Genomic DNA, 18,885 nt, shown 5'->3' on the forward strand with positions numbered 1-18,885 from the left:
ACAATTTGTCTAAGGAACCGTTCTGTTATTTTATTTCCATTTTGCATTTTTATGCATTTGATTGTGCAAAATTAATTAATTCTGGGTTAGGATCTGGTAGATGTTGCCACACTGACCTGTGCAACTGATAAAAGAACACCATGCAGCACATCTGCCAGTGAATGAATAATCCACTGCCTTTGTCCTAATAAAGATGATTCATTTGAAACCACAGTCCATGGGATGCTAACTTTGTATTTCCCCACTTCAACTCAGCAGGTAGAAGCAGTGATACATTTGTTCTTTTTACTCTTGAATAAACAGAAACATCTGGGTGATCAAAGGTGAGTCAGTTGTGAAACGGTGTGTTTCCCTAAGGTAATGAAACATGGGATTTGCATCAATTGTGCAACAAACACCAGATAAATAAGAGAATCCTGCAAAGTGGCAGCAAACATTTGAGGCATCACAACTCAAGAGGGATAATCAACCAGGTGAGATATGTTTGATTTCTTTTCTGACAGTGTGTATAATGAAAGCAAAGCTCTAATATGTGTTCAACACTGCAGAGTTTGATGTTGTCTTACTTTCTTCACACATAGACTGGTGTTAAGAGACGTGACTTGACAACATGAAGACTGTGATCGTGGCCCTTTTGGTAGTGCTGGTCGTCAGCCACAGTGAGTAAACCTTCACATTGACTTTGTTTCAGAGAGTGAACTCGATTTGTTCACCAAACAAGACAGCTGTGATGTGTTTACAGAACCAACCTTTTTATTTAGTTACAAATGGCAAATAATAATCTTTTGTTGCAGTGAAAATTCAGTACTGTATACAATTTGTCTTCCATCTCCAGGTGAAGCTTTAACGTGTAACTGTGGAGGCAGGACTAGTTGTCCAAGCTCTGGAACACAAACCTGCTCTGGTTCAAACAAAGTCTGTATCAACTTTCGGTTTGCTAACGCCAGTAAGTATTGGCTTCTCAATGGCAGCATTGTTAACAAAAAAATCATGACTTTGCCTGAACACTTGAACAAGTTGTCTAAGGAACCATTCTGTCATTTTTTCTTCCACATCGTCACAGATCTTGGCTACTTCAGGAGTTGCTACGGTGCATCTGATTGTTCAAGATTGGTTAGTTCTGATGTAGGATCTGGTAGATGCTGCAGCAGAGACCTGTGCAACTGATAAATGAACGCCATGCAGCACATCTGCTAATGAATGAATAATCCACTGCCATGCAGTGTTTACTGTAATGTCCTAATAAAGTTTATTCATTTCAAACATTTGTCCACATGCAATATTTTTCTTTTGAACTACATTCAATTGTTGTCACAAATGAGAATTACATTTATGACACTTTCAAGGTAAAAATGTGTTAAAAAAAAAAATATTTCTTGCCCTTCCCTTCCAATTGTGTTGAAGAACCTATGTAGCTTTCAGTGAGCATCCATTTTTTTTTTTGTCCATCTTGGGCTAAAAACATAGTGGTCCAAAATGACAGCCTCAGTAGTGCTGACACAGCTCCTTATATGAATATAAATGGCTCATTCTGGGCTAATGAAAATCACCAAATAATACAATCAGGTGAGATATATTAATAATAATATAGTTAATAATAATATTAACTGAGCACTGTACATAGAGATGATTCATATTTTGGAGGAGGGTAAAACAGAATGCAACATTTTCATCCATTCAACCACTATTTTGTTTTTTAATCATAGATTGTGTTGCCATCTTGTGGCCATGTACGATACACCACATATCACACCTGTACCTTGCCAACTTCATCCTCGTCTCACTCACTCTGCCTAATGATTGTGATATAGTGATATCGTGATTATGACACATTTGTCCTATTTAACAAGATATGAACTTCTTTTTTATTCACAGAGTGAGAGAGAGTAAACTATGCAAATGCAAATATTTTACACAAACTGAATAGTCAATTGTTTTCTCATATAATGCTTACATAAAAATATTATTGTATATATACAGTATATACACACCTATATAATATATATGTATATATATATATATATATACATATATACAGTACATATAATGTACAAAAGTACAAAAAGTAAAAAAGTTCAGTACAAAAGTCAGAATTTAAATTTCAGTTTGTGAGGTCATTTCACAATTTATATAGAGTTGGATCTCATTACAAAAGCATGTAAATATGGGTGGGGTCTGAATAAATGTTGCCTTGTGGATGAGAGATTTGGTCAAAATAACATTCATCATTAGGTCCAGTTTTGTGTCCTCTATTATTACACCAAAATAAGGTAATTGTTATTTATAGTAGTAACAACTTCAAGCCTGTATTTTTCATTTAACCATTCCATAAAGTGTTTACAGAACAATTGAGTATGAGAGCACAAGATGAAGAGATGTTCTGTTGTTTCAATAAAGCAATTTTTACCCCAAAAATCCAAAATCCAAATCTTACAAATTCACTGGAAGGATATTGTTCTGTTTGGATTTATTTTGTTTTTGTGGAACTGAATCTGTTTTTTGTAGGTCAAATAAGTTCATAATTAGTGCCTGCAGCTGCAAGGCATTCTAGTGAGAACCCTAGGGTTCTCACTAGAATGCCTTGCGCTGCAAGGCATCTCTTGTAATCGTGCGCGTTTATTCTGCTTTTTATTCTCGCGCCCTCCCGTTATTTCGGCACGCTACTCCTCCTGCATCTTTGAGAAACCCCCAACACAAGTTATATCAAAATGTGCGCCTTGACCGGGAATGGTGTGCTATGACTTTTCTAAGATTTTCATATAACCATTGGGATAATATTTACAAAAAACTGAACAAAAATTAACATTGAAGTGGATGGGAGACCGAAAAAAACCAAGCCCGCTTTGGAGCATCACAGTGTCGTCATACTTTAACGTAGAAACGTGGTTGGAAGTTTAAACGGGTCACAAGACTTGGGACTTTTCTGACCTAAGTCGACATTTTGATACATGTTACGGTTTTTGAACTATCGCAGTTTAAGTTTTGTACTTTTTTTCAAAGCTTTCTGATTTTATAATGGGTGTGTGTGTGGTCGTTAGGTGTGAGCTAGAGTGACACACTCTAGCAAGATCCAGCAAAATAATCAGAAAAACTTCTAAACAAACTCTTCTCCTGCCCACAATTTCCAACCTACAGAGACAATTTTTACATCAAAATGTTGCCATGGTTGTCGTCTAACCCTGTGTGTGTTTGTCATGTTCATATGACTTGTAGTTTTTCTTAAAATCACCTCAAAGCACAGAGAACTCTGGTCACAGTCTCAATTCACTCCCATGTTAAAATGTCTGCTTTGGAGTTGTGGAAAATCAAGATGAGGGTGATTTTAAAACTGTGATTTCTCTGTCAATTCACGCCCGTTTGTCACAAATTTTGAGATGGGAGCTGCTGAAAGCCTCCTGGCGCTCACAAACCAAAAATTTTATCTCTATCATCAACCGTTCTTGAGATATGACAACTTTAAAACATGCTGTTTTCTCTGTGAGAATGGGAAACAGAGGGGATTGTGAATCTCTCTCTCTCCCTCTCTCCTGTCACTCCAGCAGTTTGCCCCGCCCCCTCCTCTGCCGGCCCTGATTACACACACCTGCTGACAATTAAGCCATGTGGACTATAAAAACTCCCTGTTCCCCTGTTTCAGTGCCAGTGTGTTTTCGTCCATGCCTGATCACCATAGCGCCTCGTCACAGCCCCAGAATCCTCAAGTTTTTGATCCTCTTGGTGAGCGATGCTTTATTTTGTAAGTTTTCTTATCATAGCCTGTTAGCTGATACCTTAGTTAAGATTTATAGCTTTTGTTTTCCTCCTTGGGAGAGATTTTTTGTTTGTTAATTTTCACAGCCTTTTAGGAACTCCCATCTCTAGGCTTGTGACTTACCTTTTATTAGTTAGATCCAATCATTTAGATTGCGTTTTGTTTTTTATCTCATTCTTAGTTGGTTAAGGATCGCCAATCATTAGGATTGTGATTTTGAGTTAGCTTTTGTTTTGAAGTGTTTAGAGCCGTGTTTTCCTCCGTTTGGAGAGTTTTCTGTTTAAGTTTTACATGATAACCTTAGTCCGAGTATGTTTCCTCTTCGGAGTGATTTTTTTTGTTCCGCGTTTATAGTTCCACAACGTTTCTCTTGTAGAGCGTTGCGCTCGCAATTTGTTATAGGTTTTCATAGCCACGCTTTTGTTTTTCCTCAGTAAAGAGGACCTGCCTTGAGAATTGTTTACGAGTGCCAATAAAGACAATTAAAAGGCCTCTGCGTCTGAGTCCTCTCTGATCCGTCTTGTTATCTCCTCTAAAACTTGGTGTTTTTAAAGGGTGAGTCCACCAAAATACCACTCTGTCTAAATGCTTTTAAAGGTTCAATCCACATTTTTAGATTTTATAACGCAGGTGTTCGGAAGGGGGAGGGGGCATCAGGGAGTGGGAGGGGTTTATGAGTTATTCTCTTTCAAAGGGTGATTCCACCAAAATACCACTCAATCCTTTACCAGCACAAGTCCTGCACGCGAAGACACATGCCGCAAGAACTGCAGGCACACTCGAAATTTCGGCACGGAATTGCGGAAATCTAGTGTTATTCTGTTAGACTGAGCAGGCCAGGGTGTAAATCATTTGTGAACAGTGGCAGCGAGTAAGACTCTCGGCTCATTTGATTGGTTCCTACTTTGTGTCACATGACAGACGAATCCAGGAAGTGCTCTTGTCACACAAAGCGGAAGCACAATTTTTTAACTGAACCCCAAAAGTGTTTTGGCAGTCAAGAAGAAAAGAGCGTAAAAGAGGAACAACACTGATATAAGTCACAGTGCACCGCACGGAGAGGAGGTCGTCATTCGTCGCTGGTATGGATTCTAGCGTGATATTTGTCCACTTTCACTGTTTCTTCCTTATAATCCGACGTTAGCAAGGCTAGCTTAGCCTCGGGGCTAACTTCAAGTGGATTTGTTTTTGTCCGGTTACACGGTCAAAGTTGAGGCCTGGTCTGGAGCCAAATGTTGTTTTCATTCTAGTTTATCGTATTATATTATTTTAGTGGGTAACCCTGCCTGTTACATGACAATTTGACTCCCTGACGTTGTAGCTGTGGTTTTAAACGTTTGGACACTTTGAAGTGCCATGTTTCTAATGAACGCATAAGAACAGCTTGTGTGTTGGACGCGGTTGCGTATCAAACTCCTGTTTAAGTGATATAATCAAACACACACGGCATGTATTTGTACTCTTGTGCTGCAGTAAATCATTAAATCATTCTTTGTTTTTTTTTAATCTGGATCCAGCTTTTATAACGCAACACCTAAATGTAAGAGTTGTTGTTCAGACACCTAAAGCACAGTACACACATTACTTTGGACTTTAAATACTTTACCATAAAGTACTTAATCAATTAATCAAAATGAATGCTAGCCTGTTATATAGTTAGAGTTTGTTATAGTCCTTCTGTACTGCAACTATTTGTGTTTTGATGCAACAGTAGGGCTGGGCGATAGTACCAAAATGTTATCCTGTTGCAACAAAATATCTAGATAAATATGAGATGGTTAACCCAATTAATTTAGCTTCTTCTCTGCTTTTGTGGTTAAAAATTATGCACTTTTTTGCACAGAAAGGTATTGCTCAAATATGTATTGACTTGTAAAATATCCTAAATATGTAATAATCTTCAAATAATCAAAATTCCAGTCTGTCAGTTACATCCTCAGTAGCTTCAGAAAGATAGAGTTGAAGTCACAGTTTTTTCCTTATTCTTCTTTTATGTAAGTGGATTGACTGATTTCTCCATGTTTTTGTTCTTTAAGGTAAATTTGGTTACTCCACCACAAGCTGCCATATTTGCTTGTTCCCACTGGAAGACTGATCCTTGACCCCACTGACCACCAAGAGTACCAGTTTGTTCAGAGTTGGCACCTGTCCGTAACATCCTGTGAGCGCATAGTTTCCCTCAATATCAGTCTCTCTCTGTCAATGGCTGGTCGCAGTGCAACAACAACCAGGCCCAATGGCGCCACGGCAACAAACAAAATCTGCCAATTCAAACTGGTGCTGTTGGGGGAATCAGCAGTGGGCAAGTCCAGCTTAGTGCTGCGCTTTGTCAAAGGCCAGTTCCACGAATTCCAAGAGAGTACCATTGGAGGTAAGAGACGTTGGCGAAAGTGGCCTTTTTTCTTCTCTGTAAAAATATAACATCACTCTGTGCTAGTGTCCAAATAATTCCTTCATGTTCATGCTGACACCAAAATTGTGGTTTTGTTGATGACTCTCTACGTCAACAATAATGATAATTATTGTAAAATAGGAAAACAGTCATTAAAATAATGCCTTTGTGAATTTTAGGGGGCGGGATATCACTAATGTGCTCCTGAATCGATTTTGTTCCAATTCTACAAGGTCCTGATTCGATTCAGTAATAAATTATTTAGAGATATTTCAGTTTCATACCAGGTTTATTTTTGCAGAATTAATGCTGCAAATTGTATTACATTTTGATCTCTCTACCTGGTACATCATTAATTAAAAAGCAGCTCTACAGTACAGTTGAAGTTGATAGAAGATGAATGATGATGATTTTCACTCATATTCACTCACTCACTCATCTTCTACTACTTTATCCGCATGAGAGTTGCTGGTGCCAGTCTCAGCTGACATAGGGCAAAAGGCGTGGTACACCCTGGACAGGTCTATTTAGAGTGTCCAATATCCCAAATTCCGAAATCTGCATGTTTTTGTAGATGCACACACAGGGAGAACATACAAACTCCATGTATCCTTGTTCTGCCTGGGTTGCGAACCCGTATCTTCAGCTGACCCCTCCAAAGGCCAGGCTAATTTGAATTGCTACGATAACTTCACCTGAACAGTATCTTTGAGTGAAATGGACACCTTTTACTCTCCTAATATTTATTATCCTTTTCCCTCAGCTGCCTTTCTCACTCAGACAGTCTGTCTGGACGACACCACTGTGAAGTTTGAGATCTGGGACACAGCGGGTCAGGAGCGTTACCACAGCCTGGCTCCAATGTACTACAGAGGAGCACAGGCGGCCATTGTTGTCTATGACATTACCAACACAGTAGGTTTCAGACATATAGGGTAACAAAGAGGGGCAGAGTTTTAGTCATCAGTCATAAATAATACAATGAACTAAGATGGGTTGTTGCTTATATATCAGTTTGATAATGAGTTAGTTTTAACTTTATTGTTTTTTGTGTTTGTTGAAAACATTGTTGGCCATTGCTGTTAAATAGGCAGTGAAATCCTGAGGTAATTGTCCATTGTTGAATACTTAATACACGTGAGTTGTTTTTCTTTACTTAGAGATAAAAGAGACTTTCCCATTTTAACTTACAAGAGCAGTTTACCCCAGGGAAGCAGTTATGAGTTATAATAATAAGGTTACTTGCTTGATTAGGATACTTTTGCACGAGCAAAAAACTGGGTGAAGGAGCTGCAGAGACAAGCAAGTCCCAACATTGTGATCGCGCTGGCAGGCAATAAGGCAGACATTGCAAACAAGAGAGCTGTGGAGATTCAGGTAGGTTTAAGCATACATACAAATCAGTTTTTTACAGCACATTCATTTCATTATTCAAAGTGTCAATTTGTTATATTGTAAAAAAAAAAAAAAAAAACAATGTTGAAATAATGTTCTCAGGAGGCACAAGCATATGCGGATGAAAACAATCTACTCTTCATGGAGACCTCAGCCAAGACTTCCATGAATGTTAATGAAATTTTCATGGCTATTGGTAAGTGTGTTGTGTTACCCTGATGAGTCAAATGTTACTCCACTCTGACCCCACTCCCACAGATCAGTATTTTTAAACACCATGTAGGTTTTAATACGCTCACTTATTTTCCACTGAAAAGTAATATTACAACGAATTCTCACACACACAACAAAACAAAGGTGATTCAGGTTTCCTCACATATTTTGGGCATGTTTTAACAATAACAATAGAAAATACCCCGTTCATGGAGATAAATTTGTAGTATTTGCGCTGAAATAATTGTGCTCTTGATTAACATCGTCAAAGTATATCAATGATTATTTTTATATAGTGATAAAATGTTGCATATATTCAAGTGACATTTGTGAACTTAATATTCAAAGCAAAAGTTCATGGTTCAAAAACAGTAGTTTAAAACGATGTAAAGAATGTCTGTTCCATTTAACAATTGTCAAAATTGTCAAATTGTCATCGTATTAGCTCCACACTGCCGTGTGTTTCTCACTATAGTGGTGTTTAATCTGCGGTGTCGCCCAGTGACATTCCCATGCTGCATGCAGTAAGGGATTTGTTTCATGTCGAGACAGAGGCAGCAGAAACATGCGCTTGTGAAGGGAGATGACAGGAAACAGGTGGGGGTATGACTGAAAACACGAAGAAGCTCCCACGAAAACCTGCTCATAAAAACCTGTTGGGCCCACTCAATGCTGCAGTGCTACTGTGTGCACACAAGCACTCCTTCAGTCGGGTGTGCTAGTATTGCTTGAAAGAGCCTTATTTTCAGATGAAGGAACCAGCAAATGTTATGATTTTTCTGTTCACAAAGACCCAAAACAAAGGCAGAATAACAACAAACAACATAATCAACAACAAAGAAATGACCATAGGCTACACACTAGAGCTTTATTTTAACATCACTATCAACTACTGCTATAGAAATGGCATTCATTTGAGAGTAACAAAGTAAAAGGAAAGGAGGAAAAGGAAAAATTGTGTTGTAATGGCAATTCTTGACCACATTCAGACCTGCTATTAGCGTCTGTCCTGTGAGATGTGATGAGAAGATCATGTGTTCACACCTGGCTTTAAAATACTTCCTGCATCAGTCTCCTGTGACCACTTGTTATCAGATCTCACTTCCCCCACATTATATGCTGAAGCACACAGTCATTTATGTTTCTTCTGTGTGCGTGCGTGCATGCATGCACGATTAGCAAGTAGTGGTAGGCAGTGGAGGCTTCGAAAAGAAGTCCAGACAAAGGGTGTTCAAAATGAGCACTTTTACTGGCCGACATGCTGCACTCTACAAAAAGATAGGAATAGCACTTTGTGTTTGTCTGAGGTTTACATTGAAATCATTTTTCAAGCGTGTGTGAACACTGATTACTTCCTGGCACTTCAGAATAAAACCTATTTCAAAATAATGCATGTCCTCTAAACGCAGTGTATAGTGATTAGCTGAATTAAATCAGAATTTTCTCTCAATCTTAGTATTGTGAATGTATATAATGCTTTTCTAGTCTTGATGACCACTTAAAGCTGCTTTACACTACAGTTTTGCTGACAAAATGTCAGCTGTTAATGTTGCAGACCTTAAAATTGATTAATTACGGGGTTTCAGCGTGGTATAATATTCATTATATTTTGATGTAAAGGATTCAGTTAAATAGGCTATGAATTTATTTAACTTAATGACTGAGACTGCCGACCTTATCTGAGCACTTTTATTGGCGTAAGTATGTATATTTCTTTTCCTTTTAACTATTACATTTATTTAGAAAAACATTTTGAAGCATATTTTGGGTTTTCTAATTCTAATATTTTGTTTTTTGATGCAGCTGCACCAGGGCGCAGCAACAGTTGACCTGCATATCACAGTTATTGTCGTTTTAAATTGGTTCAAATTCAAACACAAATTCATCTTTTTAATTGACAGGTTAAAAAAAAGCCTGACCCGAGTCAGAGGTAATGATGTGGTAATTAAGGCTCTAGTATCAGCCATGAGAAGGACAGATTTAAGTACCAAGCCTGAACAGGTTCTATTATTCTCCCCTTAGCTGTCTTGTTGTCCTGTGAGGACTTACTTACCCATGAGCTTTGAATTTTACATTTGAATATGATTGTGTGCATCTTTTCCCTGCAGCTAAGAAGCTACCGAAGAACGATGCTCAGGGCGGAGCCGGGCAGAGCGGACGAACCCGGACAGGAGTGGATCTACAAGAACCCGCCCCTCAGGGTCGCAGCGGCCGTTGCTGTGGCAGCGGCAATTAGGCAGTACAGAGCAATGAACATTGTTTTAAGGACAACACGTAGCTAAGCCCAGAGAGGCAGGAGAGAGCAGAGCCCCTCGCCACTCCTGCACTTAAACTGAGATTACAGATGAGATTATCTGGATGCTCTTTGAATAAAGGAACATTCTTTTAAAAAGAATCATAAGCTAGAGGGAACTACCAGAATCCCTCATTACTTCTTTCCTGTCTTTCCCCTGTGTATCTCTACCTCCCTGTTACCCTTCACCCTTTCTACCAGCTGATTGAATTCTATCTTTTTGGGGTGATATTGAGGAATTTGTTTTATTGTATTCTTTTTTTCCACAATTTAAGGATGTGTTTTTATGGTCTGCATGTATGTAGCATATACACATACAGTATACATGTATGTGTGTGTGCGCGCGCATAAACACACATACATGCAGTTATTTTTTTTTCCTCTTCTGTCATGTCTTTATCATCATTATGAAAGATGTAAATGCCCCGCTATTAATTATAGCACCGCAATTCTTCTCTTTTGGGACCTGGACTTGACACAGTTAAAAGAAAAGCTGAGCGGCCACACGCTGCAGCTGTTTCTGAACTGTGCAACCGATGCAGTCGTTTAAATTAATTGTACATTGATATCTGTAACACCACAGTTGTTTGCCTTTTTTAAATGAAATGTGAGGGAGAAGTCTGCAAATCTAAATGTAATAAATAACGTACAAGACTTGTTTTGTTTTGAGTTGTTTCAGAATGTATGAAGACTTAACTTAACCAGGCTTACATCACTCTTTGTATTAAACGTGCATGTCGGTATAAACATTTAGGGTTTTTCATGACAACAGCTGTTGAAATTTTCACTCACAGTGTCACTGAATGGGAGCCATTTTAATTTAAAGGAGAATATTTGCTGATTCTGTGAGTGTTTCTATCCTCAGTCCAGTTATGTTAAGGACCGTTAAGAATCATTCATTATTTGGGGAAATGGGCACGTGAGGTAATCAGACGCGTAAAAATATGTGGCACCACTAGATGGCAGCATTACATTTTGATACAACAAGACAATTGAATGCATTTGATCCCATTGATTTACTTGAAAGCAATGTCTTCTAATAAGTCACAAAAGAAAGTGTGTAATAGGTGAAATGATTAATAGACGGACACTGGCACCTGACTGCATGAGGACATTTTTGCACACAGTCAAGTGTTTTCATGCGTGTCTGTGCGTCCATGTGTGAGAGTGGAAACTTTGTGAAATTCCACAGACGTCGTGTGTGCTTCATTTGGACTCACCTGATTATTCTGCAGCTCATTTTAACCTGGGCCTAACTCTGGGTTAGTGCTTTTAATGGAGGTGCTCTGTGTGCTAAGTTAAAGTTTGTGTAATATATACCTATATAGTTTGTGCTTGTGTGTGTACTTGTATTTTTCATGGCATAAACACTGACCATATCAAGACCAGTAGTACTCATAGAAACCAAACTTTGGTCCTAAAAGGCCTTATTTCTGAGGTGCTGGTTAAGTTTAGGGCAAAGATTTTAAATTGAGGTTAGGTTAAGGTCAGGGTCAGGCATTAACTTGTTATTGGGAAGGTTATGGATAACGCTATGTTTGGGCTGTTGATGTAAGACAACGAAAAGCTGCACAAACCATATATATAGTTAAAATTTGAATGTTCACACACACACACACACACACACATTTGAGTCACGCATCATCTGTGCCGAAAGCAGAAGGCTGCTCTATTCGCGCTTAATGATTTCTCATTTGCTGAGCTGTCAGTCAAGATGCATTCTGTCAAAGAGAAAAGAAGGCGAAAAAACAATGATTTCAAATTTGGCCTTTGTGAATAATAATGGCAGGAGAGCGAGACTTAGCCTGACTGTGAAGAAAAGTGCCCTGAAAGCACATTTCTACAGCTACAAACCTTTCACATGTTCACATTCAGTTCCAGTGAGTGTCATTTCTCGGGAAAATGATGTAGCCACTACACCAGGGATTTTCTGATGAGCTTAAAATGTGTAAACATACAGTATGTGTGCTCGAGGAAGCAATCACCCAGTTTATCACCCCGCAAAAAGACAGAAAACTGTCATATAATTCCAGTGGCTCACTCTGATGGATTCTCTCTATCTCCACAAACAGAAAGAAATGTCATTAAATACCAAGGGCAGAGGGACACGATAATCTGGATTACATTCTGCGGCGCAGTCTGCGATTTCTGCTGATAGCAGTAGTATATATGTGATGTGGTCCAATAATTGTCTGTTATCTAAAATGAAACATTGAACTGTGCCGCCAAAGAATGGGACGCTAGTGAGGACTGAGGCATGATAAACAGTTGCTGAAAGGTCATATTTTCTTATAAATATCAAACGGCGAGTTGCTTTTTATTTAACTTAAACGGTGCCAGCAGTGAAGTGAAGCAGTGATCATCGATTTTCACTTACACACATGATCACTTGCTTCCTAGTGCAGTCAAAACAAATCAAAGGAAGAGTTTATATATTAAAGTTATTGTATGAACACGTTTTGATGAGTTTGTCTTTATTACTGCAGGAACCACATTTGTACTAGCAACCCAAGACTGTTGTCCCTCATGATTTCACTGTTTTTTTTTTTTATTTCAATCACTCGACGGTGTCATTTAAAACAAACATGAGAGGTCTCTTTGGGACCTTTTCTGACATAAACACTGACCTCGTTAGGATCAGTAGTCCTCTTGGAGACCAAAACCTGGTTCCAATGAGGCAGAATTTAATTTCTGATCAAAGTTTAGGGCTAACATTCGAAGTGTGGTTAGGTTCATGTTGGGGTTAGACATTCACTGGTTATGGTTATAGTTAGGGACAAGGCTGTCCAAATGAATGGACGTCAATGAGAGTCCCTAAAACGATAGTGTGTGTGATCTTGTATCTTTGTGAGGACCAAACCGAAGGGACTGGGGACATTTTGGCTGGGCCTCATATTCTGTCATCACTTAAAATGACTTTTTGAGGGTTAAGACTTGGTGCTAACTGTTGTCAGTCAATAAACCCTACCTTATGTTAAATTCTGTGTTTTAACAATTTAAGGCACTTTGTCCGTCTTAACCCGGGGTACAAAGACCAGCCAGGGGAAGGTGGTGTCCAAGAAGATGGGAAAACTGATCCAGAAGCAAGCTGTTCAGGTTGATTTAAGGTAACGAGTATTGTCGTTGTGTTCTTTATACTGTATCTGTGTGTAGACAGTATTGAGTTGCCGTGTGTGATTGGTTGCTTGTCTCTGTATGTGGCCCTGCGATGGATGAATGAATGGATGAACGTATGTAGCCACTGTGTGCAGGCTATCCCTTGCCATTGTTACGAAAAAAATATGCTGAACTTGGAGTGAAGTACAAAAAATGTAATAACTTTGCATTTGTCAGTTGCTGAGAGTGTGATACACTGACTTTAATTAAAGCATTATTTTTGTAAAGGCATCTTTGGTCCCAATGCTAGCAATTTTAATTTTGGAACAAATATATAGTTTATCTTTTTTAAAGGATCTAAAACAACTTAGCAGTGTGATAATGAAGACCATACCCATACATATAAGGCCATACGTACTGTAATACCTTTCACAGCAATAAATAGTTTATGGAGATTACAGTCTGAACTTTTAAATAACAGTATAATGGGCGCTAAATTGCTCACAGTATTATACTGTAAAGTTCATATTGTACAGCACAGTACTGTAATATTATTTACAGTAATAGATTGTTGTTTGTGATTACAGTAGTGACACTGTAGATTGACTGAGTGCGTGTGTCTCAACACATATTAAATTATAAAATCACATTCGCTCCCCAGAACAAAACAAATCTACAGCTACGATTAAAGAGTCCGGCACAAATCAGTTGCCATAGGGATCTTAAATTGTTAGTCGCCAGCTTTTGTTCAACTAAAGATCAATACAGCCTTGATTGCCATGATTGATTCTTTCATAAACGTCCTGAAAAAAAGACTTACATTAGTGAAAGGATAAAAACCTTTTTTGAAATGTTCTTTTCACTTCCCAATCATTTCTCACATTCCCATGCCTAACAGCCAATAAATGTAGTTGTGGTCATCTTTTGTTATGCATGGATCAAAAAAAAAGAAAAAAAAAAAAGCCACATCCTGCAGCTGCTGTGGTGCACTGAACGTCACAATTAGGATGATGAAGCCACGCTCAAATACTGATTACACTTCACTTCAAAGAGAGAGAGAGGGAGAAAAAAGAAGAAGGTTGCCATGGTGATGAGGTCAAACTGAAACGTGCGCGCCTCTCAACCAAGTTCTGGATAATTCTGAGACCAGAGGAATAAAAATGGCCTTTAATGAAAGCACTCAAGATGATGATGGAGGCGAGTGCTGGTATTAACTTTGATGCTGGGAACATCGGACTTGAGCTTCACGGAACTGGAGTGAACCAAATAAACCATACGATGAACAACAGCAGTCTGATTCTCCTGTTGTGGGAGAATCCAGTCTGAGCCAGCTTTGTGTGTGTGTGTGTGTGTGTGTGTGTGGCTGTTGGCTCTGTCCACTGGTTTCTTTTGTATCAACACACACACACATGCACACGCGCACATAAGCAGGGCCATGAAGAGCACTTGATGAGCTGTGATATCTTACACCGCTGTCTCTACTTTCATGTGCACATGAGCACATGTGCCCCCTTTATTTTTAGGGTGGGTTGCCTTGTGGTAGGGTCAAGCAGTGTACCAAAAGGACTTCAACGTGAAGGACATAGCTCAAAGTCCAAGTATGTTTCCACCGTGCATCCATCACCATGCAGCTGACAGCTGAGCTGAACGCACACACACACACACACACACACACACACACACACCACCGTGTTGGCCGCAGCACACATGCGCCCATGCCACCGTGCTGCTGAATTCATCCGCAGGCATCTGCTTTTGAACGCAGCCCAACAATGTTAATGAAGGGAGGGGGGGGGATGCAGATGACTGGACACAAACGGGGGCCTAAATGCGAAGAGGATTTGACGTGTCAAAGTGAGTCAACATTTTCCTTTGACTCCTCAACCAGTTTTTCTTAGAGGCCGCTCTGTGGGAGGAAGCTTTAATAGAACTGTTCACAGATATGCTTTATACGCCCGTCCATCTCTCCCTGAGCACACCATTCAATTTCAATTCACGATACGTACTTTTTGGCATCATATCCACTCATAAAGACCTAACAGAGGCAGAATAATCATATTGAATCACGTTGAATCGTTCCTGAATAAAAAAAAACTCTGCAGGGTTTTATTTCAGTCAAGATTCAGAGTGACGCCGAAACTCACAGAATTCTCAGAACCTCACTAACGGATGCCAGTCATTGGATGACCCGTGCCGGCAGTCACAAGGTCTCACTGCACTCCGATCCAATCCAATCCAGCGCCCACCATAACAAAGAAACAGGAGCATCTGACATACAGGAGCCAGGACATGTCAACGTAATGCCATATTTAATGGGCCTTAACTCAGAATGTGAACTCTGCTCATCCCATTAAGTCCTGTAGTGAAACTATACACACACTGTCTTTAATTATGTTGGGGGGGATAGGGTTCACATTTCCTCAGCTTCTTTTTTCATGTATGATTGAGTCTGAGGTGTGTGCATGTGTATCTGTGTGTGTGTGTGTACAAATCTATCATTGTGAGGACATTTTGACCTTGTGGGGATATTTTGTCTGTGCTCCACAACTTCACCGGGCTTTGGTTTTAGGGTTAGAAGTTAGGTTCAGGGTTATGGTTATGCTCTTTGTTGTGATGGTTAAGGTTAGGGTAAGGGGCTAGGGAATGAATTACGATGTCTACGACGTGTCCTCACTGAGATTTAAAAATGTAAAAGCGTGCGTGTGTGTGTGTGTGAAGCGTGAGTGTTACATCTTATTTGTATAAAAAGTGAAACACAAATAAAGACGCATTGATTGGTCATTGGTCATTTAAACCGTGTTAATAAATCAACTGCAGAAATAAATCAAAAGCAACTGCTGCAAGAGCAAGGGTCACACATTTAATTTGTATTAATATAAGTTAAATAATAATAAGAAGAATTGTTTGTTTTTTACGTCTTCGTCTACAAGGAAAATATACTGGTGTAAAAAGTAAATTTTTAATTTATATTTTAAAGGACCAGCATGTAATACTTCGGGGTTGGGGGAGGGGCTGTGTGTTCAAAATCACTTAACAATAAAAACAATTTAGTTTTCATAGCCTTAGAATACTTTTTTTATATATACTCTAGGCAGGGTCCTGTTTTATGGATGCATGTTTCAGCATCCTGACTAGAACAGAACAGAAACTTTTATTGTCATTACTTAATTACAACAAAACTGCAAGTGCTCTCACAAAAGCTTGTTTCAAGGAAGAATATGTCTGCGTCATGTAATATAAATAGAAAATAGAAAATATAAATGCATGTGAGCATGTGTGTGTGTGTGTTTAGAGTTTTGAAACAGAAACTAGCCTTAAAAAATATAGATTTCTAGTGTGTGAATGCAGCCGTGTGTTTATGTGTTTATTGACACACACACACACACACACACACACACAGGATAAATGAAGGGGTTGGTGAAAATCCTCCATCTGTCCATCCAATGCCAATCCCAGCTGACATAGGGCGAAAGGCTGGGGAACATCCTGGACAGGTCACCAGTCTATCACAGGGCCAATATATAGAGATGAACACTCTAGGTCCAGTCCGGGATGTGAACCAGCAACCATCTTGCTGTGTGGCAACAGTGCCAGCCACATGTGCCATTGTGTGGCCCTAATTGACATTAATCGTTCAATTAACTCTATCAATGGGGAGCAATGGGAATTAGGTACTCCAAAACTTGACCTGTTTGGATTTGAACTGTCAACCTCCTGGTTACAATCCATGCTCCCTTTCCACTTGGCAGTCCTCCTTTTGTTATAATTTGCAGTCCTACCATTAGAGGTCACTATTTCTACTGTGGACCTTTACTTGAGCGTGAAGAAGGAGAATTTTCTCAAGAAGTACATCAATGATTTGTTTGTTTGTTTTTAATCATTTGTTGTGTTCTTCAGCTGACTTTGGGGTTGTGGGACGTGTGTGTAGCTGACCACCATGTTCCCTGGTTGATGGTGCAGTCCGACGTGTGTTGAACACACTGAAAACCACAAGTTCACATTTATTTAGAACAAAAAAGACACAGAAATGTATACAAACTATATTTTGTAGATGTTTGAAAGTTTTTATTTTTTTTATTTTTTTAATTGCTGATGACGCATCGGCCTCTACAGCAGACGTCAAACTTTTGTGTGCGTTGAAAAAGTCATTAGCTGTTGCTGCACTGCTGTGTCTTCAGACAGACACACTCCTCATCCTCGCACGCGGTCATTCGGCGTCTTCCGACGCCGACGCAGGAGGATTCGGCAGTGGCACACGCGGCAAACGCGGCACAGGCGCGCGCGCATTGGCCGCGTGCTTCTGTCTTTTCTTGACTCTCTCGCGGGACCGAAAAGCCCGCAGCTGAGCTCGCCTCCTAATCAGTGACAGCTGGAAATGGAAAGCAGCGACGGAGGAGTCGTGGACCCGTGTCAGGCAGGTAGGAAACACGCTCTCTGACTTCTGTGTCGCCGAGGCTGTTTGTGCGCAAATCTGTGGACACGAGTGGGCAGCGCGTGCCTCAGCGTTTCCACGCTGTGTGGCTTTGTTATGAGGTGAAATGCAGTTGTTTTTTGGCTAAAGGTGTCACAGCATTAGCACTCACGTGCGACTGCAGGTGTAAACTTCTTACTTTTTGAATGTTGTCATTGTTAATGTTGCGCCACGGCTGTGTTTTTAATCTAAAAAACACCGGTAGTGTGCTTGTGTGTGTGTGCGCGCGCGCATGTGCGTGTTTAAAGACCAAATATTTGAGGGTGCAAACACAAACGCCCTTCTTTTTTTTCCTTAACCCCAAGCCAGAACATCTTTAATTTAATTTTTTTGTCCTCCAGTTGTATTTTTTGTTTTAAATATTTGTGCACACATTTATAAGAATCATACATTTAAAACAGTGTTTGATTTGTCAACACTGTAAATAGTGACTTTCAGAGAAATACACTTGAACATGTGTTTGTGTATTTAAAAAAAAAAGAAAAGGAAAATGTGATGTTGCCAAATGAGATTATTTCTCAGCAGATGTGATTCTGTTAATGGAGGTCAAAGGTAGTTAATTGACTGACTGGGTTAATGAAGGGACTAATTATTTAAACCTAAAAGGCTTTAAGGCGTGTGTTGGCTGTGCCCACACGTCAGGCTGTGATTGCGTGTGTGTGCGATGATTTTTGCATTAGCTGAATGTAGAATTCAGAGGGAGGGTCAGAACAATCAGGGGCAGCTTTAACTGGAGACGCCACATAAGATGCAGCAGAGTCATTTTCATTGAATCCAACCGAGTCTTCTTCTAGTGTTAATGTCAGGATTTAATTTTTATTTAGTCTTCTCACTTTAGACTTTCCCTTTTGGACCTGAATTCTTCTGTTATTTGGACTTTTGGAGCTTCCTATTGGGACACTGACTTGTATGTGTTGTAATATTTTTTCACATTGTTTATTTTTACCTAATTTAGGGGTAATGCTTTATGAAGCGTGTATTTAAATAAACCCATGATTTTGGAATTTGGAACCATTTCATCAAGTTCTAATCCTTGAATTATAGTTAATAGATGGTTTCCTATGTGAATTTACTCTTTCACACTTCAACACAGTGAGTACTGAAATTAACCTTGACTTAAAAATACATCAGGCATTTTCTCCAAAACATTTGGCCGTAGTTTGTCGTAAAACAAGAGCTGCAACTAACGATTATTTTCATATTCGATTAATGTTTTGACTATTTTCTCGGTTAAAACGAGTATTTGTGTGGTCCATCAGAAAATGTTGGAAAAT

At 39.3% G+C, this 18,885-nt stretch overlaps 2 protein-coding genes and 1 long non-coding RNA gene across 3 annotated transcripts in view; all 3 read left to right on the forward strand.

The window, feature by feature from the left end:
• Positions 1-369: 369 nt before the first annotated feature.
• On the forward strand, positions 370-1,263 carry LOC131448784 (uncharacterized). Its single transcript, XR_009234225.1, has 4 exons — positions 370-473; positions 582-659; positions 836-946; positions 1,064-1,263. It is a non-coding gene; the product is annotated as an uncharacterized LOC131448784 (long non-coding RNA).
• Positions 1,264-4,678: 3,415 nt separating this feature from the next.
• LOC131448810 (ras-related protein Rab-5C-like) lies at positions 4,679-10,698 on the forward strand. The gene is made up of 6 exons (XM_058621587.1): positions 4,679-4,833; positions 5,788-6,122; positions 6,907-7,058; positions 7,398-7,520; positions 7,641-7,734; positions 9,860-10,698. Exons 2-6 carry the CDS (start codon positions 5,954-5,956, stop codon positions 9,985-9,987), a joined length of 666 nt encoding a protein of 221 aa, XP_058477570.1. The 5' UTR covers positions 4,679-4,833; positions 5,788-5,953; the 3' UTR covers positions 9,988-10,698.
• Positions 10,699-17,342: 6,644 nt separating this feature from the next.
• LOC131448976 (zinc finger protein 385C-like) overlaps positions 17,343-18,885 on the forward strand; it is a 69,123-nt gene continuing 67,580 nt past the window's right edge. Inside the window, exon 1 of the mRNA XM_058621824.1 lies at positions 17,343-17,558. Coding sequence (XP_058477807.1) covers positions 17,516-17,558 — 43 coding nt within the window. The 5' untranslated portion in view covers positions 17,343-17,515. The remainder of the gene's footprint in view (positions 17,559-18,885) is intronic.

The sequence above is a fragment of the Solea solea genome, chromosome 21 (genome assembly GCF_958295425.1).
Source record: "Solea solea chromosome 21, fSolSol10.1, whole genome shotgun sequence".
NCBI lineage: Eukaryota > Metazoa > Chordata > Actinopteri > Pleuronectiformes > Soleidae > Solea > Solea solea.

Coding starts and splice junctions, on each gene's coding strand:
- LOC131448810 (XM_058621587.1), top strand. CDS start 5,954: ATGGCTGGTCGCAGTGCAACAACAACCAGGCCCAATGGCGCCACGGCA. Junction 6,123..6,906: donor CCAAGAGAGTACCATTGGAG/GTAAGAGACGTT, acceptor CTTTTCCCTCAG/CTGCCTTTCTCACTCAGACA. Junction 7,059..7,397: donor TCTATGACATTACCAACACA/GTAGGTTTCAGA, acceptor TTGCTTGATTAG/GATACTTTTGCACGAGCAAA.